Raw genomic sequence first — 26086 nt, 5'->3', positions numbered from 1 at the left:
TATAAAGAATATTGCATGCCTTTACATGTTTTATAACAATATCCTACATGAGCTACATATGCTTATCCAATAAACTGTACATTCAGTGATGTTAAATTATAGGGCTATAATTGACCTAAACAGAAACCACATCAAGTAACTTCAGGTAGAACTTTAGCATGCACCCAGAAAATTCACGAATGGAAAATGCACAGGGTTGGCAGCACCTGCTGTTGTTTATTACTCAAAATCATGTCAAAGTTAATTCCATTCACTCCTCACACTTGTAAAAAATTTCTTTCAACATAACCCAAAAAATCCCCTTTCTGTAATGTAATTAAAATAAAGTAATATTATTATTGCGATTAACATTTTAAATGCAAGTAAATATTTGGGTTATTTGAATACCTATCAAGTTGGAGAAAGTTTAGGATTTTAAAAATTAAATTAAAAATGTAGTGATTCTTTAAGTAACAGGTGCACCCATCATAGCAACCACTGGACTTCATTTTAATGCAACTTACTGGAATATGCAACATGGTCTTTGCATATTAATAGAGCACTAGATGTGAGGTTGAGGGGGAAATGCCAGAAAGAGTCTCAAGAAATGTTATAACAAAATCTAGAGCTTTTATTTAAAACAAAGAAACAAAAAGTGTTGGCCTAAACTGCTAAGCAAAACAAAGCAAATAAAATAAAATAGGGTGGTGAGAAAGCCTTCTGTAATCTCCTGGTTCCATTCTTGCTGTCATCGCTGGGTGAACTGGGTTCAAGGACAGCTAAGGATGTTTAGATTGGCGAGTCATCACCTGGTTTTGGAATTGGAGTTGTGATTGTTTAAAAATTACCTTGTGGGGAGTGCCCTGGCTCTCACTCCTAACTTTGTTCTCTTGCCCCCGCAGCTGAGACAGCACCACCCAACTTCGTTCAACGACTGCAGAGCATGACCGTGAGACAAGGAAGCCAAGTGAGACTCCAAGTGAGAGTGACTGGAATCCCTACACCTGTGGTGAAGTTCTACCGGGATGGAGCCGAAATCCAGAGCTCCCTTGATTTCCAAATTTCACAAGAAGGCGAGCTCTACAGCTTACTGATTGCAGAAGCATACCCTGAAGACTCAGGGACCTATTCAGTAAATGCCACCAATAGTGTTGGAAGAGCTACTTCGACTGCTGAATTACTGGTTCAAGGTATGTGCTGGAGGTTGGGGAACAAAGAGAAGGGGAGAGAGCTGGTTTGTGACGAAGTGGGACCAAGGGTTCACTTGCCACCTCTCGCAGCCCTGGGAAGAAGGCTGTGAGCTAATATAAAAGCCGGCTTTTCGACACCCATGAAAAGTCCCTGAGATTCTAGGCAGGAGCGCAGAATGGAAGCAATCTGTGATTATGAATCTCATTATAAACTGGAAAGGGTTTCAATTAAGTGATCTACATTTCCAAATTATTGGCAAATAATGAAATTTTTAAAAATCGTTCTAAGTAAATTTTTATCTAGTAATGAATGTTTTCTATTTTTAAACCTAATTTATATTCATGCAAAATCCAAAACTTTCTGCAATTTTCTCCATTGGGATACCCAGAAAATCTTTTTGACTTTGTAGTCAGAATTAACAGAATCTCTTTTAAAATGGTTCATTGTGCCCCCTCCTAAACATTCATCTTTCCCTTCCCACAGGTGAAGAAGAAGTACCTGCTAAAAAGACAAAGACAATTGTTTCGACTGCTCAGATTTCAGAATCAAGACAAACCCGAATTGAAAAGGTATTTTTTCTATACTGTTGGTTTTCAAGCCTTTCAGGCTGTTGCGTCCCCAGCTATTCCTCCTCAACGTGGGCTTTGTTTTAATCTTTTACAGAAGATTGAAGCCCACTTTGATGCCAGATCAATTGCAACAGTTGAGATGGTCATAGATGGTGCCGCTGGGCAACAGCTGCCACATAAAACACCTCCCAGGATTCCTCCGAAGCCAAAATCAAGATCCCCAACGCCACCGTCCATTGCTGCCAAAGCACAGCTGGCTCGGCAGCAGTCCCCATCGCCCATAAGACACTCCCCTTCCCCGGTCAGACACGTGCGGGCACCGACCCCATCTCCGGTCAGGTAAAGCTTCCATAGAAAGAGCAGGTTATTGCACATTTTGGAACTAGGTTTTGAAACGAGAAAGATTCCCTCGCCCCCTCGCAGGGCGTGAGACGCGGAGAGTGGCTCGCTTCTTCAGTGTCCCCCGCTGCTCAAACCTCTAGGGGAGCATACAAACTGGCAGGTTGTGGGGCTCCGTGTTCCTCTCGACATCCAGCCGCTGTGTGTCTACCTACTACGGTCTCAGGGGTTTTTATAGGCATAGGGTGGGGGCGTGGCCGGTCAGGGTAATATTGGGAAATGCAACATTTGGGCAGGAAGGCAGCAGTGCCTGTCCTCACCCAGGTCCGTGGGCACAGGCCTCGCTAGGGACCACGCCCTTCTCTTCCCAGCACTTCCCAGCCCTCCTCCCGTATAAGTTTCATGCAATCAAAAATGTAGCAGGTGACAAAGGAGGTAAACCAAGAAGTTACTGAATATGATTTTCACAAATCCTCACTGTCCACAGGTAAATTGAAGACCCTTAAAAACTTCTGAATTCTTATTTATATTTCATGTAATAAATATCTACTTTAGGGACCAAAATATGGCACAATGAAAGGAGAAGAGTACAGAAGTTAGAGTTGAAAGCCCTAAGGACAAATCAGCCTGATCACTTAACAGTTTGATTTAGGGCAATAAGTATAAATAATAAAATAATTGTCACTATATATGGATCACTTCCTCTGTCAGACTGGAACTATACATACATTATCTTATTAAATGTTCACAACCTGTAAGAATTATTATCCTCAATTTTATTGATAGGTAACTGGAATTAAAGAAGTTAAGTAGTTTATTTAAGGTTTCAGTTGTGTCATCTGTAAGTTAAAGAGAATCACAATAAGAATGACCTCAAACTGCATTTTGGGGGTTCAATGAGATAATTAGTTGAAAGTACCTTGTAAATAGAAAGTAATTATGCCAATATTCTTACATTCAGACAGTAAGTAAAACTTTTTAAATATTTTGCATATGCTTGTGTTATTTTATCTAGAAAATAAAATGGACTTCTATGCTTACTTAATATGGAAGTATTTTAGAAGGTGATCATGTATCATAATCAGGGCTCAGAAATTATATAATCAAGTGTAAATTGTCTATAACAGTTTTGAAAGTTTGGGATTTAGTTTATCATGATGAAACTTTTAATATGATGAAATGAAAAATGTACAAAATTTGAGCAAACCAAAAAGTGTTTATTGATCAATGTAAATGAAATAAAAAACACATGATGTTCCCTGCCAATAAAGTTTTTTATTATAAAAGAATAATAAGGAGATAGGTGACTTAAATAATATTCAAACATACTGTAAAGTTACTATAATCAGAACAGTATGGTATTGGTAAATGAATAGAAAAATACACTGGGGGAACAAAACAAAGAGTCCAGAAAGAGATCCAAGTAGAATAGGTCCAAGTATATAGGGAATTCAAAAAGCAAAGTGACCTTTCAATTCAGGGGAGGCAGAGGTATTTTAATAAAGAATGCTGGTCCAATTAGCTATCCATCTGGAAGCAAACAAACACAAACTTCTGCCTCTCACTATTTACAAAGTAAATTTCAGCTTGATTAAATAGTCAAAAAATAAAAAAAGAGAGAGAAGACAATTTGCAAAAGCATTTATGGGTGAAAGCTTTTAAAAACACAGTTACAGATTCAACTACATAAAAATCAAAATATATGTATGGCAAAAGGTCATTACTAAACCAAACAGAACTTTTGAAAACATTTTAAGAGGTTTCTCCTCCTCAAGGTACTTCATTGCCTCTGCCATAAAAGTATCATAATAAACATAAAATGGCTACAAGGTGGACAATACCAGCCTAGAAACAGTATATAGCATATACAATTATGTATGTTTATGCTGGGTAAGACCCATAAACAAGCAAAATGAAAGAAATGGATCTGGGGGAATGTTTGCAACACTTATGACAAATAACTAATACACTAAATGCATTAAAAATCATCCATAAATTAATTTTTAAAGGAAAATATACTACACAAATAAAAAAAAGACAAAAGATACAAAAAAGTATTTCACATGAGAGGCAATGTAAAAGTCCAATAAATATGTGGGAAAAAAATGCTAGATGTTTTCCAATTTTTATTGTTTTAGCCACAAAAATGTAAAGATACTGGCAAACACTAACATGAAACCTTGAACAAAAAGCTTACTTTAAAAAACATGTCTAGCAGTTGAATAAAAAAAAATGTTCAGTCTCAGGCTAAATCCAAGTTTGCACACCATGAAATCACAACACAAGCCAAATGCAATTTCTTGAGGAGATAACAACCTAACTATATTTTAAAACCCAAGCCTAAGGGTCATTTAGAATCATGGAGTGTTCCTGATCCCATGGAGTATTTTGACCATCTTAGTAGTTTTGAAAGTTCATTAATAACCATCCAAATTGCCCCCAAATTTTGCTTTCAAATAATTAAGAAATAAAATGCCAATTTGCAGAGAAAATAATGGTTATCAAAAATAGACTACTTCCTAAATATCTCATAGTTTAATCTTGAAAGGCAAACATATTTCATTGAATAAGGTGCATTGTATCTTGCTGTGACTAGGTGATTATTTTTTATTGTAAGTGCAGAAATAAGCACTCTCCTATAATGACCAAAATTACAATGATTTTCACAGTTATGGGCTTACCTGTGACCTGCTGTTAATCAGTCATGTCATGCTAATCTTGTCTTTAACTGTTTTAGAATTAAACCCATTTACTAAGTACAGCAAGAACAAGGCACAGGGTGAAACTTAAAAGTACACATCTCTTTGCTTTTCTTCAGTTAGTGGAAACCACACATTATTCTAACTTGGTTTTGGTTATATTTTGAAGGCAGTCATGTTCAGAAAAGAGACTTGTTCCCTAGATTTTCCTTTAGTTTGATTACGATTTCATTTACAAAATGTAAATGGATTTTCACACAAAAAAAGCCCTTCCTCGAGAAAATAAACAATTCTTCGTGAAACCAGTTAATGTTGTAATGTACTGTTAAGGTACTCTGTAAGTTACAGAAAATATCAACTGTACCTTGAGCTTAATTAGAATAATCATTTCATTTATGATCAGTGTAAGCTAATATCCTAGATAGTGACAGAATGTATTTATAAACATTTTCTTATATGCAGAATTAATAAAAAATGCAATGATAGGGCAATACTGCCACCTAGAGAGGAAAATGTAATAAGCCTTATTAATAATTAAATTAGTTTTGAAAAAAATTTTACCTTACAATAGTAGGCCAATCCCCAGAATTATTGCTATAGATCAGAAATAGTCATTTTTGGCCATCAGTGCTGGGATTTAGCACCCATATTCTTCAACTGATGCTACTTGCACTTTGGATACATCTAAAAAGCAAACAATGAAAACTATTCTGGAAGAAGCAACTTTATCAATTTAACCAAAAATCACAGAATCATTAGTTTTTTAAATTAGTCAATTCCCACAATAACTCTAAAGATATTTAAAATAAGTCCAGAGTGCAATACAAGGAGGGCGTGAGTAAACAAATATGGAGGAAATTAAAAGTAGCTGTCCACAAACACTTTAGCTAAAGCAGCAATTTGCAAAGTGCACTGCACAACCTATACCCAGCAACATGCTGCAGAAAGCTTCCTGAGAATGTGTCCTCCTGTCCTGGAAATTCACAAGGCATACTGACATAGTAAAGGCTGTGGGAAGTCCTGCAATGGGGGGGCGGGGGAAAGGCTTAAGCTGCTTAGTCAAGAGCGGCACAAACATTTTGATTACAGAAACCTTTCTTCTTATAACACCTATTTGACATCCTCTAACCCCCCAGAATTGAAATACAGAGATGAATTGGGAATACAGAGGTTGCTGGATTTGACATGTCTTTCCTTTGGCTGTATATTAAAGAAGTAGCTTTTTCTGTTGTGATTTTTTTTTTTTTTTTTTTTTTTTTTTTTAATGTGAGAAGGTGCAGGGCACGAAATCCCCAGCTTATTTGGAATTAAAGCTGATTCTCTTACAGGGTTACAGCAGATAAGAATAGGTTTATTGAGATTTAAAACAGATTACTTCCAAGTACATTATTTACCCTCTGAATAGGTTATGGAGGCACACATTTTAAAACTCTGCCTTAAAGCACTTCCAGATTTTCATCCATGATTCACATCCAATTACCTCTACTTGCTTTGACATTCTTGACCTCTGCCTTTGGTTTTCAGGTCCGTGTCTCCGGCAGCAAGAATCTCCACATCCCCCATCAGATCTGTTAGGTCTCCATTGCTCATGCGTAAGACTCAGGCATCCACCATGGCCACAGGTCCCGAAGTGCCACCGCCTTGGAAGCAAGAGGGCTACGTGGCCTCCTCATCTGAGGCTGAGATGAGAGAGACAACGCTGACAACCTCTACTCAGATCAGGACAGAAGAGAGATGGGAAGGGAGATACGGTGTCCAGGAGCAAATGACCATCAGTGGCGCTGCGGGTGCTGCCGCCAGTGTGTCGGCCAGTGCTACCTACGCAGCAGGGGCTGTTGCCACTGGTGCTAAAGAGGTACTATCAGAATGGTTTTGTTTTTCCTTATTGCACATTCTAGTTTCTCCAAGTGGATTTCTGCCAGAAACTCAGTCTGTATAAATTGGAGGAAAAATGCATATAAACATAAAAATATAGCAGCAACTGAAGACCAAATTCAGTAGTCATGCTTTGTAAAACCATTTTTAATTAGGACAAAAGCTCCAATCTGTGAAGTTTCTATAAAATACAGGTTTTAATGATACAGCCTCTATATTTCTTGGCAATAATAAATGCTTATATATGAGTGTATTTTGCTCTAGGTAGCTCAGTTTTCTAGTATGCTTTTTTATTTTCTACTCGGCATGTCATTTTAAAAAGTAATCTACTTGGTCATTTCTAATCTAGGTGAAACAAGATGCTGACAAAAGTGCAGCTGTTGCGACTGTTGTTGCTGCTGTTGATATGGCCAGAGTGAGAGAACCAGTGATCAGCGCTGTAGAGCAGACTGCTCAGAGGACAACCACGACTGCTGTGCATGTCCAACCTGCTCAAGAACAGGTACGTGTGAGGCTGCCATGGGGCACCTGCAGAGCCGCGTCCTTCAGTGCACGTTTACTCAACCACCATCCACTGAGCTTTGCATGCAGCAATGCTCAATTCATTCTGAAGACAGCCTTGAGTCCAGCAGGGCCCAGACTTTTAGAACTTTCTGAGCAAAAGGTGGTCTGAGATACCAAAGGTGTTGACAATGTGAATATCAGAAGAGCAGAGTAGGCCAGAAATACCTGGGCTATATGAGCAGGCAAAAGTCAACTATGGTATTCAAGGTAGGAAGGCAAAGGGTGGCTGGAGAAACAGAGACCAGTCAATTCTAGAACTCAGTCACTGCACACACTGGACGTGGAAACTACTATTTCAGGGCAGGCATTACATTTCTCTAAATTTCCCCAAAGGACTTTTGTTTTTACTTTTCTCAAAACAAACATGACACTTGATTCATAGCTGGAACGGTATTATAAATCCAGGATAATGTCCCACCTCATATTTGAATAGATCTTCTGTTAGAGTTTAAAATCATTCCAGCTTTCCTCCTTACCTCTCTTGTGTGACATTTATGTCTAGATCCTGACAGATTATTGTAACTTTTTTCCTTTTTTGAGACAGAGTCTTGCTCTGTCGCCCAGGCTGGAGTGCAGTGGCATGATCTCAGCTCACTGCAGCCTCCACCTCCTGGGTTTGAGTGATTCTTGTGCCTCAGTCTCGTGAGTAGCTGGGATTACAGGTGTGTACCACCACACCCAGCTAATTTTTGTATTTTTTAGTAGAAGATTTCACCATGTTGGCCAGGCTGGTCTTGAACTTTTTATGTAAGATGCATTAAAGTGTTTTCTTCCTTTCCTCTATGAAAAGCAGGTAAGAAAGGAGGCGGAGAAGACTGCTGTAACTAAGGTAGTAGTGGCCGCCGATAAAGCCAAGGAACAAGAATTAAAATCAAGAACCAGAGAAGTAATTACCACAAAGCAAGAGCAGATGCACGTAACTCGTGAGCAGGTGAAAATGGTTTTCTATTTAAAATTCACTGAGGTTCTTACAGGGGTCAACACAGATAATCACCTTTACCATGAAGAGTGTTGTTTTTTGGGCCATATGGTTGTTAGCATGCTAATAAAATCCCCTTGTTGTATGTGTAAATTTCTGGGTACTGGATACCAAAGTTTGGTAGCGTCCCTGAATGCTCCCCTTATGAGTATGAAAAAGAACTCTGTGAACATACACCAGGGATCTCACCACATTGATCTGGGGATATAAGTGTATGACTATAGGGAGAGGACAGACGGGTAAAACCAGGAGGAAGAAATCAATGCTGAGGCAGGAATGGGGAAAAGTGGAGGAGACACTGAACTCACTTTGCTTTAGAAATCTTAGCAACTGCTTCCTGGCTACTTGGGAAGACATTTACACATGAGTTTGAAGTGGAATGGACAGCATAGCCTTAACAAGCCAAATGACCAGAAAAGGCGAAAAGGACAGCCCCATGGTTGGCAGCATTTGGGGACAGATTGGAAAAGGCCAGTTAGTAAAGCTCTTGGCCAATGGAACCAGTTGTCAGTTGGGTGGTTTGAGAAGATGAACTTTCAAGTCTCTTTCAGCCTTGAGATTCTGTGTTTCAGTGATGAGATATTTGAGAACAGCACAGAGGCAAATGGAGAAAACTGTCCCCCTATATACGCATATAACTTAGATGCCCAGATGGAAACAGCATTCTTCACAGTATTTAGGAAAATTGACAAGACAAAATTATTGTATAAATGCAGATTATAAATTATCCGTGCTTGATTTCTCACATGGAAAATAAAAAGATCAGACAAAATTACTTCTAAAGCTTTCCATTCTGATATATATTCTAAGATTACCTTTAGATGTCAGAATTAGTACAGAATAATATTGCCATAGATCTATTTGTAAAAATTGGAAGTCATTTTAAAGAAGACTACAGTTCTCCTGTTCAAAACAAAGTGTTGAATTAAACTTTGTTTTCTCTAAGCAGCCTACATAATGTACAGTTTAGGGAGAGAAAGAGCATGATCTTATTTATGAACATGAGATTATTTATTTTATTTAGTGACATCTCCAGAAAAGGGATTTTACATCTTCAAATTCCTATGTTGTTATATTTAATAAACACCATATCATTTCATTGGGCATCAGGAAATAAGGGTTTTTTTTAAATCATTGTTTGCAGATAAGAAAAGAAACTGAAAAAACATTTGTACCAAAGGTAGTAATTTCGGCAGCTAAAGCCAAAGAACAAGAAACTAGAATTTCTGGAGAAATTACTACGAAACAAAAACAAGTAACTCAAGAAACAGTAAGTTCGATTTTCTAAATATTTTGTAGTTCGTTGACAATATCACATTACAGCCAGCTGCAGGTAGCTTATAACTGAAACCCACAAATGGAGAAGTATTTTGTTGTATATTTTTTGTTATTGTTCCTCTATGTCTAGCATTGAAACTCAAGATGGAAATTATGTTCACATTGCACTATTTTCCACTCACTTGATCAGTTTTCAGGAGACTGTCTACAGAACAGTTTAGGGCACATCTATGAACTTTCTAGAACATACATGAATGGATGATAGATATCATGCCAATCCAGTTACCCACCGGGACAGTCGGTTTCTTTGTGCATAGCCTAAGCCCTCAGTCACTTAGATTGTAATGCACAAACTTTACATAGTTGTAAGACACATCATGTGTGTGCACATGCACACACACACACACATCAGCCATAAACACCCCGAATAAATAGCGAGGGAAAGTGAGGAAATGCCAGACATCGGCGAAAGCGAATACTTCCTCAAAAAAAAAAAAAAAAACCTTCAAATCATGATTGATAAACAGTGACCTAGAAGCATTTGCTGCTGTTGTGCCCTAGAGCTGTGTAAGGACAATCTCAGTATCATTAAAATCCACATCTCTCCCGTATGTGAAATCAAGCCTTTAAGTGTCAGGAGAGAGGCATTTATCTTGAATTCTTCCATGTTGAAGAGGGCACGTGTGCTCATCCTCCTTGAACTCAAGCTCTTTGCTGATCTTAGAGCTACTTTCTTCAAAGGTCCAGTTGAGAACCCTGTACACTTAAAAGGCTGACCAGAGGCTGCTGACTGAATTTCCCTCTCCTTACTGTGAGTGAGACACTTTGAATGTAGCAAGAACCCTACTTGGCATAATCAAAGGCATAGAAATCCCCATGGCCATTGCAATACTGGTGACTGGCAAGTTCAGCTGGCCTATAGTTTTCTAGCCACTTGTCAGCAGCCAACCAAGATATTTTCAGTTCTAGGACAATTTGCTAAGGAGCATGTGGGCAGAAAAGAAGACCATACCTCAGGAAAGCAGTCTATGTCTGAAGCACAAGTGTAGGCCCCTAAAATGGAAATCTGACATTTTATCTTTCACCACTAAGCATTCTGTATTTTCCTGAATGTTTCAAGGATGTCGTGCCATTTCTTTTGTATCTTTTGAAACTCAAATCTTTATTTTACTCTAAAAATCAGATAAGACAGGAAACTGAGATAACTGCTGCATCCATGGTGGTAGTTGCCACTGCAAAGTCCACAAAACTAGAAACAGTCCCGGGAGCTCAAGAAGAAACTGCCACACAACAAGATCAAATGCACCTAAGTCATGAAAAGGTGATGACTTCCTGCCAATGTGAAAGTCACTCTTGCACCATTTCATTTGCAAATCACCTACATTTCCATCATGGATCTTAATCATCACTTCTTCACTTTCACCTCTTCTTATAATGCAAATAGAAAATTTCTTTCCCCACACAGCTACCTTTCACCGCCAATTCATTCCTAACTTTCAGACATTCTTTGGCTTGTTACTAATATAATATAATAATTCACTTTAATGTCTTCCTATTGAAGCAGATGTCTGTAAATAAGTCAATTCATAATACAAAAAAATGTGCTATTTACAGTGCTATTGAAATGTCTTATAGATTATAATTTTTAAAATGTGAAAAATACAAAAGAGCACTCATTAGTCTTTTATTGTTAATCACATTTTTTTATTTTAAACTGGACTTATTGTTTAGATATTTTTGCCAGTGAAACAGTATGGATGATCAAAGCAGCTCAAATGATATATTTTAGTGTAATTAAAACTTCCTTGAATAGGAAGAAATTTTGCCTCCTTTCTTTTTGACTTATGTTTCTTTTATTAAAGACTTATGGAATTAATGACTATTTTCTTACTTTTTGTGTGTGATCAGATAATGAAGGAAACTAGGAAAACAGTTGTACCTAAAGTCATAGTTGCCACACCCAAAGTCAAAGAACAAGATTTAGTATCAAGAAGTAGAGAAGGCATTACTACCAAAAGAGAACAAGTTCAAATAACTCAGGAAAAGGTGAATACAGATATTTGAGCTGTGAAAAGTTCATCTTTAAACTAATTTCTAGTAAACTATTAACTACAATGTGGTATGAATTATTAATCTATATTTGCCTTTTAAAACCCCTAACTAAAAACAAAACAGTAAATATGCAACTGATTATCATTAATTTTATCTGCACATTTAATTTTCATCCTTGGTAACATTTATAATTCATTTTATTCACCATTATTCTTTGCATGAAGATTAGCATTTTTTAGCTTAATTTTTAAAAAGCGACATAGGGACTCATCTAGAGGTTTTTAAATAGCTAACATTTCTAAGTTTTGTGATTCGCAGTCAGTATATGTAGACATTGCCAGGTGAACGTTAATTTCTCTTGTGTATTTAACCCTGAATAACCATCTTGCATCACCATGAGGAAGCGGGAAGGGTCATACTATGTGTGTTCGAAGCCCTGTTCAACTTAAATCTTGATTTTACTGTAATAATCAGATGAGAAAGGAAGCTGAGAAAACTGCCTTGTCTACAATAGCAGTTGCTACTGCTAAAGCCAAAGAACAAGAAACAATACTGAGAACTAGAGAAACTATGGCTACTAGACAAGAACAAACCCAAGTTACCCATGGAAAGGTGACTATTGTTGTTCCAAGTGTGAAATCCCCTATTATAATACATTAATACCACATATCATGTGAAATTCCTTATTATAATACATTAATATCAAATCTCTGAATTTCTTATGTATGAGTCACTATTAACTGAATTTAGTTTTTAGACAATTAAATAATTGGAAACTAAAAAAGATTTATTGTTAATATTACTACACATCCCTTTCTCCACTTACCTCTTCGCCATTATTTTCAACATTTTATTAACATCTGGGAATCTTCCAGAAGTTGATTAAAATTGCATGCAGGCTAATTTTAAGAGGCCCATGAACATTTTTTAAAACACAAAGTTGTATAAGTAAATGATGACTCTTAATCACTGTCAAGAAGATATGTGTTTTGAGGGGTCATAAATTCAGTATATTATGTTATGGAATATGGACTTATTTCAGTAAATTACCCATAATTTTCTTTGTATGAAACTTTATCTTTTTTCCCTCCTGTAAATATCACAGGAGAAGATAAGCTGAAAAAATTATAATGCCTGCTGTAGCAGCTCCCACTAAAGCTAAACAAGATGCATATTAAAATCTAGAGAAGGAAGTATCCAAACAGAACAATTACACATAAGCCATGAAAAGATTACTGTATCTATTTGTAGCTATGAAATATCCATGAATTAAACTGTTTCCCATTACTATCATTTACTCCAAATGAGCCATTTACCTAATTGTATTCTTTATTGCTAATATACCACTTGAAAATTAGCAACTAAAGTTTCCGCATTTCATTAGCAGGATGGCCTGAATCCTATTTGTATTTCCCTCAATGTCATTTTCTAACTCTACATCTTTTTTTTTCCTAAGACATGATTTAAGATAAACTTTTTAAACCTTTACTCAAGTCTAACATTTAATGGCATATCAGCCTTACAGAAGTCTCATAAATCATAGAAATTCCACTATGCAACAACTTCATGAGTGATTAACTTTTTATTTTTGTTTCCATTCAAATTTTGTCATGAATTCACTATCTTATTTTTGTTAAAAAATAGCTAAGGATGGAAGCTGAGAAAATGTTTATACCTAAAGTAGTAGTTACCACTGCAAAATCTGCTGAATCAGCCGCACCGCCAACAACTAGAGAAGTATTTGCTGTTAAACAAGAACAAATACATCTTTTCCAAGAAGAGATGAAAACTGATGCAATGGAGGTGACAAGTATTGTTTCATCCCATTTCATCATCAACTCTCATAACTTTTCATCCGTCATGAATTGTGCTTCCAGTGTTCCATCTAATTGCTTGACTGATCAATAAAACAGTAGAGATGGTTAGATTCAGTCCATCCTCCAGTTGAACAGTGAGCATTTCTAGTAGTGAAAAGTCAGACCATGTAATACTCTTCTTTATGTCTCCTAAATTTATTCTCAGCATTCACGTGGTATGAACTGGTATATTCTAGTCCAATTTGTCTTCCTGCTTCTCTAGGTTACAAACATGAGAGATATCAAAGTCCACTAAGAAATAAAAGCAGTTACCAGCATACTCATTTGTAGTCCATCAATAAGTGTGTGTATATAAATTTGATATACAATAATTCAAGGAAAAAACAGACAGATGTTTCCTCAATTTAAAATATTCTACCATGATTAAGATTTTTCCATATGTTTAAAATTAAGAACAAAATTTAAATATTTCAGTTGTGTGATATTTAGTCAAATGACAGTTTCTTTTATCATTGTTAAAATAAAATTAAGACTTAACCTGACTACTTCATATCAGACTGGCTAAAAGGTTCAAATGAGATATGGTGGAAATGTGATCAATCTACAATCAAAATAATATATATTTATTTAGTGTTATCTGTCGAAGATGTTAACATTTTAAAACGTCTAGACAATTAAAGTCAGCTCATTGCCAATATAGTTTTTAAAAAAGAAACAAATAAATAGACAAACTTAACTCACCTAAGCCTCATGTATATTTTATGTTTTCTTCTGAGATGATGCAATCTAAAGTGAAGATGGTATTTGCAGTCCTTCGAGGCAGATGAAATTGTTTGTGTCTTCCTAAAAGGAAGCCCTGGATAAAGCCCATGATCACTAAAGACCCAATTCTATCTCAGAAAAATCTCATTTATATCTTCAACAGTTCAGAGAACAATTTTTAAAGATATACAGGTAGCATAGTTGAAGAATGTTTCCGATGCATTCTAGATTCTATTCACAGATATAGAAAACTGAACATTAATGAAATTTTCCAATCTTACTTTTAAAAAGCACTGGATGAACATGGCTATGTGATTTTTGTGGTGTGCTGTTCCCAAGTATCACATAGAATCATAATATCTAAGCCACATCAGCTAGTTTGCCTTCTTTAGAAGAGAAACCGCTCTGCAAATTTTATTTCCATTTATGTTCATCAGACTCAGAAACGAGAAAATAATATTTGTTTCATTCTTTGCTTTAACTCTCCATAATAATGAAAGTAAATTAAACACCAATGTGAAAGGTTGTTCTCTTGAATCCAAACATGATAACACTTTCATTTTAACCACAATATTTTCATTTGTACGGGGTTCTCTTTGTCATCTGTGTGTTTTGAGACAGGTATTTTCTAATAGATTAAACAAATCTTACCCTTAGGGAATCATAAGTAAATTCATATGCTCACTCTGTGTTTATGAGCTTTCATGTTATGTCCGATTTGCATGCAACCATGTAACTCTGTAGTTACTGATTTTTCTGGATGGGATGATGATGGTATTTGAGTGCACTTATATCACCACTGTCATTGCATTAACATCAGACTAAATGGTCAACAAGATAATAAAAATAATCAGTGAAGAGAGCCAGCTCCAAAATTCTGATTTTCCAATTGCTGAATGACTCTCTGCCTGGAAAAATTCTACAAAATTTCAAAATCTCCTTATGATTTTATGTTCATATTGTGATTGTCCTATGTTGTGTCTATGTGATTTAATGTCTAGTATAATTAAGCAGGTGTACAGAGAGTGGATCTAAATCGATGTCTGTACAATATAATAATCAATGAAATAGTCCCTACAAATGTTTCTGAGATACATTTCTAGACACATTAACACTGCTGTATAACGTGGATGCCATCTACCTATCACGCCTTTAGCCATTTGCCTGTCCTGATGCCTAGGAGATGTTCCAGCCTCATCTTGATATTCCTGTGTATTAATTCTGGAACCCTTGTCTCTAGGTGGATGTTGGAAAAAAGGCTGAAGCTGTAGCAACAGTTGTTGCTGCAGTAGACCAAGCCCGAGTCAGAGAGCCCAGAGAGCCTGGGCGTCTTGAAGAATCCTATGCTCAGCAGACCACTTTGGAGTACGGATATAAGGAACGCATTTCCGCCGCAAAGGTAGCTGAGCCTCCCCAACGTCCAGCCTCAGAACCCCATGTTGTCCCTAAAGCAGTCAAGCCTGTAGTAATCCAGGCTCCTTCTGAGACTCATATCAAAACTACTGATCAAATGGGAATGCACATATCATCACAGGTGAGTCTATACCTGCTGATTTTTCACCTCGTTCATGGTAAAGCAAGCCTCGCTGCTGTGGTCATTGGTGATCAATGGTATCACTGAGTTTCATTTCAATGCAGATTAAGAAAACTACAGATCTAACAACGGAAAGATTAGTCCATGTGGATAAACGCCCCCGCACAGCTAGCCCTCACTTTACTGTTTCAAAAATTTCTGTTCCTAAGACAGAACATGGATATGAGGTAAGAAGTTACAGAGCGTGATACAGAAATGTTTAAAGGAAATAAGTATCTAACCTGTGAAATAGAGCATCTTTGGAGTAGGCCAATGGAGGCTTTTTTTGGTGATGTGTGTGTGTGTTTGCATTCACAGTGGGCCCAGATGCCCTAAATTTTTTATTTCTGAAACTTGCCCAGGAGAGTGAGCCTAGAGTCACAAGTGGTTATCTTATACCTCTGAGGAGACACAAATCCACAAAGGCTTCTCTCTAGTTCACATTTCAGGGACAGCTCAAACTCAATTGTTTTATTATTGTTCTGATGATTTTGTGAAAGTAGTATATTACACAGCATAATTTTACTTATGCTGTGAGACATTTCAGAGTAACTTAACTGCGAATGTGTTTCAATAATAAAGACAGACATTGAGAAATCATATATTTATATACTCAATATATAAATATATGAGTATATATAGCAAGATGGAGAGGTGGTACTATATAGTGGTTGGGTTGGATTGTGGAATCAAATAGCTCTGGATTAGTGCCCTATCTTCCCCCTTATAACCTCTGTCATCAGGAGAAAGTAAACGTACATGTAAAATGCAAGTAAAAAGTATATAAAAACCTTAACAAGTTGTCAGCATGTAATAAATCCTTGATATTAATCACTATTGTTATCATACATATCCAAGAAATAGAACCCAAACCTTCCATGGTTTCAAAGAACTGTAAGTTACATATAACGCCTGTATTCGATTTAGTCCCAAATTACAAAACAAATAACCATAGACCGCAACAGAATAAAAGCAATAAGGAAACCTTTAAAATATTTTGTCTGAATGTCTCCATGTTCACCTTTCACATAGATTTGTGGCTAAAACTCAAATGTACTATTGCAAAGTAGTTCTTAGGAATTTACCAACAATTTCAATAATTTCTTAATTTTGAATCTCCCACTGTGGCATATTCAAAAGTGGCATTCATCGGAATGGTCAAGTGAAAATTCATGACTAAGCTTTAGAACACGCCGTCCTTTTATGATAAAAGCTGTAAAATAAGGAGTTCTGAATACAACTCTTTAAAAAAGATATTTAAAATTTGTTTTACAAATTAACAGGCATGACAAGGAGCTTTATAATTGGCTTATCTCTAACTGACTTTTCATTAACTGTGTGATAATGAGTGATAACGAGAACATTAAAAAACGGACCTTATAGAAATAGGCTGAGACTCAGTCCAAGAGGGTTAGCCATCTGAGAATGGTTAAGTGACTTTATTTTCTGACTCTGTTTCCATGTAGGCATCAATAGCCGGTAGTGCTATTGCCACATTACAAAAAGAGTTGTCAGCCACATCTTCTGCTCAGAAGATCACCAAATCGGTGAAGGCTCCTACTGTGAAGCCCAGTGAGACTAGAGTAAGGGCAGAGCCCACACCCTCGCCACAGTTCCCCTTCGCTGACATGCCAGATACTTACAAGAGTCAAGCTGGCATTGAGGTGAAAAAGGAAGTAGGGGTGAGCATCACTGGCGCCACCGTCCGTGAAGAGCGCTTTGAAGTACTGCACGGGCGCGAAGCCAAGGTTGGTCACTGGTTACCCGCTGTTGCTTGGCCCATTCCCATTGAGCAGGGCCAGGTGGTTGGCTAGTTTGTACTGAAAAGTAGCCAGCGGAGTCTTGCCTTTCTCCTTTACCACGCTAAGACTTGATTTTTATGGAGCACAGTATGGGTCGGAGATCATTTTCTCAGATTATTTTAATAATGTGGCATGAGCTAAGAGTTTATGAGATTTCCCTTAATTTCATGAGCATTTTGTAATATAATTTGTAAAAATCTAGGTAACAGAAACAGCAAGAGTACCAGCACCTGTTGAAATTCCTGTTACTCCACCAACTTTGGTCTCGGTGAGTAAAGAAGTTGATTATGTTGGACCCTATTCATATCTGCTCAAATCATTTTAATACATGTTTGCAAAGATCAGTTTCTCAAATTAATACAAAATGACGTTAGTGAGCGTACAGATGCTCATTTTAAGACCATATTTGACCATATTGGCAAGGAAGAGGGGAATTCTATGGGGTACATCATTCATGGATTCAAAAGATTTGATGCGCTTCTCATATGCAAAAGGCATTATTGCAGGAGCTGTGGAGACATAAAGACCAATCCATCCCTCCATCCCTCTTTGAAATATTTTCTTTGCCATCAGAGAAAATGTACATAAACGAGCATAATAAAATATACAAGGTGATAAGCACCACAACAGAGGGAGAATCCATGGGAGGGATAGACTCATTCCAGTTGGTGATACCATGGCAAAGCTTTGTTGAACAGGTAGCATTTGCTATTGAGCCTTACAGCTCTTTACTAATATATTAGTATATTATATAAATATTAGTCTCTCTACTACTATTTCTGGAGTCCTGATTAAAAGGCCATTTCGTGGCAGTTGAAATGTGGAAGTTCAAACTCCACATTTGTTACAAAACAGAAATGATTAATGAATATGCACACGTATCATTGTTTATTTTTCTTCTCTCTTCAGGGCTTAAAAAATGTGACAGTCATAGAAGGTGAATCTGTCACCTTAGAGTGCCACATCTCTGGATACCCATCCCCAACAGTGACATGGTACAGGGAAGACTACCAAATCGAAAGTTCCATTGACTTCCAGATAACCTTCCAGAGTGGAATCGCTCGTCTTATGATTCGCGAAGCGTTTGCGGAAGACAGCGGGCGATTTACCTGCAGTGCTGTTAACGAGGCTGGAACTGTCAGCACATCCTGCTATCTGGCTGTGCAGGGTTAGTGGCCACCCTCCCACAGTCCTAATGCAGATGCCATCACTTTCATCTGACATTCTTTTCCACAATACGGTTTCTGCGCACCTTGAAATGATGTCCCTTTTTGGAACTGGGGGGAGATTATATGGTCAATTTAACTGTCAGTGCTAAGCAGGGTCACTAAACATCTCATCTCAATGAGAAACTTTTGTCTTCTTTTAGTGTCAGAAGAATTTGAAAAGGAAACCACAGCCGTGACTGAGAAATTTACCACAGAAGAGAAACGGTAAAACATTTTGCTAATTAGTAGCTGTTCTAGTACAGTTTTGACTTTCAGCCCCGTCAGTATTGGCAAATTGCAACTCAGAAACTAATATGAGGGGAATTCTCTTTCCAGCTTTGTTGAGTCAAGAGATGTGGTTATGACTGATACTAGCATCACAGAGGAACAAGCAGGGCCTGGAGAACCTGCTGCACCTTACTTTATTACAAAACCAGTGGTCCAGAAACTGGTGGAAGGTGGGAGCGTGGTGTTTGGATGCCAAGTTGGTGGCAACCCAAAGCCCCATGTGTACTGGAAAAAATCTGGTGTTCCTCTGACCACTGGATACAGGTATTTTGATGGCTGAATATAGAGTTCTCTGTGACTTGTATAATATTTGCATGAAGCCTAGAGTAGAATTTACTTACCCCACCGACCCGGAGCGTAGGCTCTTTCATTGTGGAGCCATCTTTGTTTTGAGGTATTTTTACATTTTTTGTGCAAAGTCTTCCTAAGAAATAAAGCTATGTGACAAAAGTGGTTGGAAGATATATTTATTTACATTGTAGTTTAATTCATTGAGGTTGTGAAAGTAGAGAAAATATAGATTTTCACACATACAAAATATTTGAGACAACTTTCAATAAAAACATGTAATAACTAAGTGACTAAAAGACAGAAGAATAGGGGCCATGTAATGAAGAAGAAAGCTAGTTATGCACAAAAATCTATGCTACTAATTTTTCTTCAATTCAATATAAAATTTAGCTCTGAATATTTTGCAACTTAAGATAAAAAGAGCAACCTGGTAATCTAAAAATGTAGGTGAAATACGTTAATAATAATAAATATAATGTACCAGAGAGTTAATACTGAAATATTTAAAGAAATTTATTGTTTTAATTATTCATTTGATCTCTGAATGAAATAATGAACAAAATAACAAACGAAGAGAAAATACCTGTTGTTTAAGTGACCTGATCATTTGCTAATGTAAACACCGAAAATCACTTAATTTCATGACTGATTCTAGCAATAAATATTCTTTAAAATGAATATTTTAACTTATTGGGCCCTAATTACTCATGTTCTTGCATTTTTCTCAATTTTCAGCAATCTTATAATCTATTGTGGAGCTTAGTCATATGTTTAGGGTCATTGAATTTTATACCACAGATCCACTCACAGATAAGTCCAATTATTTTACCCACAGAAGGGTTGTTTATAACTGATTTTTCAATTTTGTACATTTACCTAAAGATACAAAGTGAGTTACAACAAACAAACCGGTGAATGCAAGCTAGTAATTTCTATGACTTTTGCTGATGATGCTGGAGAATACACTATTGTTATTCGTAATAAGCATGGAGAAACTTCTGCATCTGCTTCCTTGCTTGAAGAAGGTAAGTGCAACTCTAGTTTCTAAGTGCATGATAAGATCCGAAATACAAGAATATAGCAGTGCTGTCCGTTTGCTTAAAAACCTGTTGCCATTTACTGGTTCTGATACTTTGCCCCAGTGTCTTTGCCTCAGTTGTATGGAAAATGTTTTAGACCACATGGCCTCAAAAACTATACTGGCATTAAACTTCTGAGGTTCTAGCAATAGTTTCTGTTTGGTGTGTTTGTTTCTAGGCATATCATGCCTCCGAAAATGCACAGATTCTAAATCCAGTTGCCTTCCAGGCCCAGGCAGGTAACAGTGAGTGCAATGCAAACAGTGGCAAACTGGAGAGTAGGTGCCCTGCGTCAAAGAGACAGTAGCTGTGTTGTTGCCCGGCATGCACCAGGCTGTTACCAGACTCAGTGTTGCTCCTGATACTTTAAAGAAAACCTGGAAGTCAGGATTTTCAATGTTTATAACTTGAAAACAAATGCAATAGCTTTCATGCTAGACTGTTCACATTTACAGTGAACTGGTTCGGACTCTGTTTCATTTGATCTACACAGTATCCCTTAGTGGAAATTACAATATTATCTTCATTTAGCCAATAAAGCTCTCAAGATTCAGGAAGGTAAATGAATTATTAAAAGCCACACAGCAGATTAGGAAGACCTCCATGGTAGATCCCCCAAAACTGACTGCTAATATAAAATTCTTTCTACAATTATAGTGGCTGATTTGATTTGTTAGTGTAAGTTTGGTTTCCAAATTCCATCTAGAAAATATTGAGCACGTCAATAGTAGATATTTGGAAAATTTGGCTTTTGGTTATCAACTTTCCCCAATGTAGAGTTTACCTGAATGCATAGTGGCATGAATGTTTTTTAGTAAGAATATTAAAAATTAACTTATGTTCTTAACTCTTAGCTGATTATGAGTCACTGATGAAGTCCCAGCAAGAAATGCTTTACCAGACACAAGTGACTGCATTTGTTCAAGAACCCAAAGTTGGAGAAACAGCCCCTGGATTTGTATACTCTGAGTATGAAAAAGAGTATGAAAAAGAACAAGCCTTAATTAGGAAGAAAATGGCCAAAGATACTGTAATGGTCAGAACATATGTAGAAGATCAGGTGAGTATAAAAATAATGACCAACCAACCAATTTCATAAATTATACTTTCCTTTTTTTGTTTGATATTTTCATTTTCAAGTGATGAGCTCAGGGTTAGACAACTATTAGTAGGTCAAAGTTCACTGCTGCTAAGTTTCCTTAATCTTCATGGTATGTTGCACCTGTGAGTTTAGAAATAGAGATTACATATATGCCATAAATGTGGCTTTAGAAATAGGGTTTATAATATATTAAGGAAAAGACCAATATTAGTAGAGCTAAGTTCATTAATGCCAAGATCTCTTCATCTGTAAGATAAGCTAATGTAACCTCTAACCCAACTCTAACTCCTGCTTTTTTGGAAAACCTTTCTACCCAAGATGCCACAACATTCAGTGGGAAAGATGACCATAATGCAGATTAAAACAAACAAACCAAAGTCTTCTAGATTCTTCTCCCAGCTAAAAACTTCAACAATCTAGCTCAGATACATATCCTTAAATAATTTCCATCAGTAAGCATAAGTATTTTTAACAGACCATAATCTTTTTTGCATAGGAATTCCATATTTCTTCCTTTGAAGAGAGACTTATTAAAGAAATTGAATATAGAATAATAAAGACTACATTAGAAGAACTTCTTGAAGAAGATGGAGAAGAAAAGATGGCAGTTGACATTTCTGAATCTGAAGCTGTTGAATCAGGATTTGAGTTAAGAATCAAGAATTATAGAATTCTTGAGGGGATGGGTGTCACTTTTCATTGCAAGATGTCTGGATATCCATTACCAAAGGTAAAATATAAACATTTATAATACCTCCTTGCCACAGTAAAGATACAAGTTGGTTACAGTATAACTATTTGATGTAAATTTTACTCATACATGCATGGTATTCTTTGCAGATTGCTTGGTACAAAGATGGCAAGCGCATCAAACATGGAGAAAGATATCAAATGGACTTTCTACAAGATGGCAGAGCTAGTCTGCGTATACCTGTTGTTCTTCCAGAAGATGAAGGAATCTACACTGCATTTGCCAGCAATATTAAAGGAAATGCAATTTGCTCAGGGAAATTGTATGTGGAGCCTGCTGCACCACTTGGAGCTCCAACTTACATCCCCACACCAGAGCCAGTGAGCAGAATCAGGTAAGACTTATAATAATTTGGGTTACTTAGTATGTAAATTGTTTTCAAAACATCAAATATCTTAGTAGCAAATCGCTATTGTGTAAGAAAAAAATTGAGGGCTAAGATGGCACAGAAACTTACCAGTGGCAACACCAACAATTGCCAAGAGTTTTTATTTCTTGCCCCTGTGTAAGATGAGCAAATAATTTTCATCAGTGTATCATACTATTTATTTTCCTAGTGCTACGGCTAATATCACAGTAGCTCTTATTTGACACCTGATTTTTACATATGTAAATTTATACAACAGCCCTGCAATAAAAAGATGACTATTATTGGTTTGGAAATAGGAACACTGAGGCCCTGGGAATCTATGAAAATTGCCTTAATTCATCCAGCCTGTAAGTGGTGGTGCCAGCATTCAAACTCCAAGTCAGTCTGGCTGCAATGTGTAGATAGAGTCTTGTTTTGCTTTGTTTTGTTTCCAAATTGATTTCTATGTTTTCCTCCTCTGAGATAAAAAATATATATATTTTTATTTTTCCATAAATGTATTCATTAGGTTTACTTATCCAACCAACATTTATTAGGATGTTTTGGTAGTTAAATCAAAAAAGTCTAGTGACTGATTAAATCCAAGTGGTAAGGAAAAGACAGTATTGAGAATTATTCCAAGATTTTTAAACCTGGGTACCTGGATGTACTGAATGACTACCAGCCAAAATTGAGAATATAGGAAAAACATAGCCGTGGGGGCAACAATAATATATTCTATTTTAGATCTGAATGAGTTGGAGGTGCCTTCTAATACATGCAAGAAGTAAATTCTAAAATAACGTGAATAATGACAAAATGAAGTTTGTTTTGCTGAGTTTTCTTTATGCCTCATGAAAGTATTGTTTGTCTTTGTTTTACAGATCTCTCTCTCCACGTTCAGTGAGCAGGTCTCCTATACGCATGTCTCCTGCACGGATGTCACCTGCAAGGATGTCTCCTGCACGGATGTCCCCTGCAAGAATGTCCCCTGGACGTAGGCTGGAGGAGACAGATGAGTCACAACTTGAGAGACTATATAAACCAGTCTTTGTGTTAAAACCTGCTTCTTTCAAATGTTTAGAAGGGCAGACTGCCAGATTTGACTTAAAGGTTGTTGGTAGACCTATGCCAGAGACGTTCTGGTTTCATGATGGTAAGTATGACAGGTTTTTGCTCATGAATACTAAAAACACAAAAACAAGCTTATATATCTGTCTAACAATTTTTAAAAACTATTTTAAAATCTACTTTCTTTTGAACATATTTTCACAGGCCAGCAAATTGTCAATGACTATACCCATAAAGTGGTCATTAAAGAAGATGGTACTCAATCACTAATTATTGTCCCTGCCACACCCAGTGATTCTGGGGAATGGACTGTGGTTGCCCAAAACAGGGCAGGCAGATCTTCAATTTCAGTGATTTTAACTGTGGAAGGTAAAATGAGATAAAATAAAAATAAATGAATTTTCTTATCACTTGGATTATAAACAGGTATTTCAGCCTTACTCCCTCTAAATCATGACCTTTCTCTTTCAGCTGTGGAACATCAGGTAAAACCGATGTTTGTAGAAAAACTGAAAAATGTCAATGTAAAGGAAGGTTCCCGACTTGAAATGAAAGTCAGAGCTACGGGTAACCCCAACCCTGACATTGTATGGTTGAAAAACAGTGACATCATTGTGCCTCATAAATATCCCAAAATCAGGTAAGTTTGGAAATAATAAAGCTAAGCTCACTATACAAATCCAATAACCAGGGAAGCTATACTACTATATTGATGATTCCCTCCCCCAACTTTTTATAGAATTGAAGGAACCAAGGGAGAAGCTGCCCTTAAAATCGATTCCACTGTCAGCCAAGATTCTGCCTGGTATACTGCGACTGCTATTAATAAAGCTGGCAGAGACACTACAAGATGCAAAGTAAATGTTGAAGTTGAGTTTGCAGAGCCTGAACCAGAGAGAAAATTAATCATCCCAAGGGGGACATATAGAGCAAAGGAGATTGCAGCCCCAGAACTGGAGCCCCTCCATTTGCGATATGGTCAAGAGCAATGGGAAGAAGGTGATCTCTATGACAAAGAGAAACAACAGAAACCATTCTTCAAGAAAAAACTCACCTCCTTAAGACTTAAGCGCTTTGGACCTGCCCACTTTGAATGCAGGCTAACACCCATTGGTGACCCAACGATGGTGGTGGAGTGGCTCCATGATGGAAAGCCACTTGAGGCAGCCAACAGGCTCCGTATGATCAATGAATTTGGGTACTGCAGCCTTGATTATGGTGTTGCATATTCTAGAGACAGTGGTATCATTACTTGCAGAGCCACTAACAAATACGGAACAGATCATACATCTGCTACCCTTATTGTTAAAGATGAGAAAAGTCTTGTGGAAGAATCCCAGTTGCCTGAGGGGAGGAAAGGCTTACAGAGAATTGAAGAATTAGAGAGAATGGCTCATGAAGGTGCACTTACAGGTGTAACAACAGATCAGAAAGAAAAGCAAAAGCCAGACATCGTCTTGTTCCCAGAGCCAGTTAGAGTACTTGAAGGGGAGACTGCAAGGTTCCGCTGCAGGGTAACAGGCTACCCTCAGCCCAAAGTCAACTGGTACCTCAATGGACAGCTCATTCGCAAAAGCAAAAGGTTCAGAGTTCGCTATGATGGTATCCATTACCTGGACATCGTGGACTGCAAATCATATGACACAGGTGAAGTGAAGGTCACCGCAGAAAATCCTGAAGGTGTGATAGAGCATAAAGTGAAGCTTGAGATTCAACAGAGGGAAGATTTTAGGTCTGTTCTTAGGAGAGCTCCTGAACCAAGGCCCGAGTTTCACGTACACGAACCAGGAAAGCTTCAGTTTGAAGTACAAAAAGTGGATAGACCTGTTGACACCACTGAAACCAAAGAAGTTGTGAAGTTGAAAAGGGCTGAAAGAATTACCCATGAAAAAGTGCCCGAAGAGTCGGAAGAGCTGCGCAGTAAATTCAAGCGCAGAACAGAAGAGGGCTATTATGAAGCCATTACCGCTGTGGAGCTCAAGTCTCGAAAGAAAGATGAATCCTATGAGGAACTCCTCAGGAAGACAAAAGATGAACTTCTCCACTGGACCAAAGAGTTAACTGAAGAGGAAAAGAAAGCTCTTGCCGAAGAAGGCAAAATCACGATTCCAACTTTTAAACCTGATAAGATTGAACTAAGTCCTAGTATGGAGGCTCCAAAAATCTTCGAAAGAATCCAAAGCCAAACAGTGGGCCAAGGATCTGATGCACACTTCCGGGTCAGAGTCGTGGGGAAACCAGACCCTGAATGTGAATGGTACAAAAATGGTGTCAAAATTGAACGGTCTGACCGGATCTACTGGTATTGGCCCGAAGACAATGTTTGTGAGTTGGTCATAAGAGATGTGACTGCTGAGGACTCTGCCAGCATCATGGTAAAAGCCATCAACATAGCTGGAGAAACCTCCAGTCACGCATTCTTACTTGTCCAAGGTAATTTGCATGTCTTTCCTTTGATGGACCTGTCT

General features: G+C 37.3%; 1 protein-coding gene and 1 long non-coding RNA gene across 4 annotated transcripts in view; one reads left to right on the top strand and one right to left on the bottom strand.

Annotated features, from left to right (window-relative positions):
- The window catches only part of TTN (titin), a 270912-nt gene that overhangs the window by 3069 nt on the left and 241757 nt on the right, over positions 1–26086 (top strand). For all 3 annotated transcript variants that reach the window (XM_073019847.1, XM_073019846.1, XM_073019848.1), the window contains exons 3-27: positions 882–1169; positions 1654–1739; positions 1834–2078; positions 6302–6632; positions 7002–7154; positions 8010–8147; positions 9340–9465; positions 10657–10794; positions 11382–11519; positions 12000–12137; positions 15345–15638; positions 15743–15865; positions 17144–17425; positions 17682–17747; positions 18389–18647; positions 18849–18912; positions 19024–19239; positions 20149–20291; positions 21200–21405; positions 21944–22177; positions 22288–22532; positions 23432–23703; positions 23823–23987; positions 24090–24258; positions 24358–26051. In XM_073019847.1, coding sequence (XP_072875948.1) covers positions 882–1169; positions 1654–1739; positions 1834–2078; positions 6302–6632; positions 7002–7154; positions 8010–8147; positions 9340–9465; positions 10657–10794; positions 11382–11519; positions 12000–12137; positions 15345–15638; positions 15743–15865; positions 17144–17425; positions 17682–17747; positions 18389–18647; positions 18849–18912; positions 19024–19239; positions 20149–20291; positions 21200–21405; positions 21944–22177; positions 22288–22532; positions 23432–23703; positions 23823–23987; positions 24090–24258; positions 24358–26051 — 6213 coding nt within the window. The remainder of the gene's footprint in view (positions 1–881; positions 1170–1653; positions 1740–1833; positions 2079–6301; positions 6633–7001; positions 7155–8009; positions 8148–9339; positions 9466–10656; positions 10795–11381; positions 11520–11999; positions 12138–15344; positions 15639–15742; positions 15866–17143; positions 17426–17681; positions 17748–18388; positions 18648–18848; positions 18913–19023; positions 19240–20148; positions 20292–21199; positions 21406–21943; positions 22178–22287; positions 22533–23431; positions 23704–23822; positions 23988–24089; positions 24259–24357; positions 26052–26086) is intronic.
- Positions 21442–24481, bottom strand: LOC119625332 (uncharacterized). The gene is made up of 2 exons (XR_005241508.2): positions 22656–24481; positions 21442–21567 (listed from the first exon to the last, which is right to left on the bottom strand). It is a non-coding gene; the product is annotated as an uncharacterized lncRNA (long non-coding RNA).

The sequence above is a fragment of the Chlorocebus sabaeus genome, chromosome 10, assembly GCF_047675955.1.
Source record: "Chlorocebus sabaeus isolate Y175 chromosome 10, mChlSab1.0.hap1, whole genome shotgun sequence".
Taxonomy (NCBI): Eukaryota; Metazoa; Chordata; class Mammalia; order Primates; family Cercopithecidae; genus Chlorocebus; species Chlorocebus sabaeus.
This window is presented reverse-complemented; position numbering and strand designations above follow the sequence as displayed.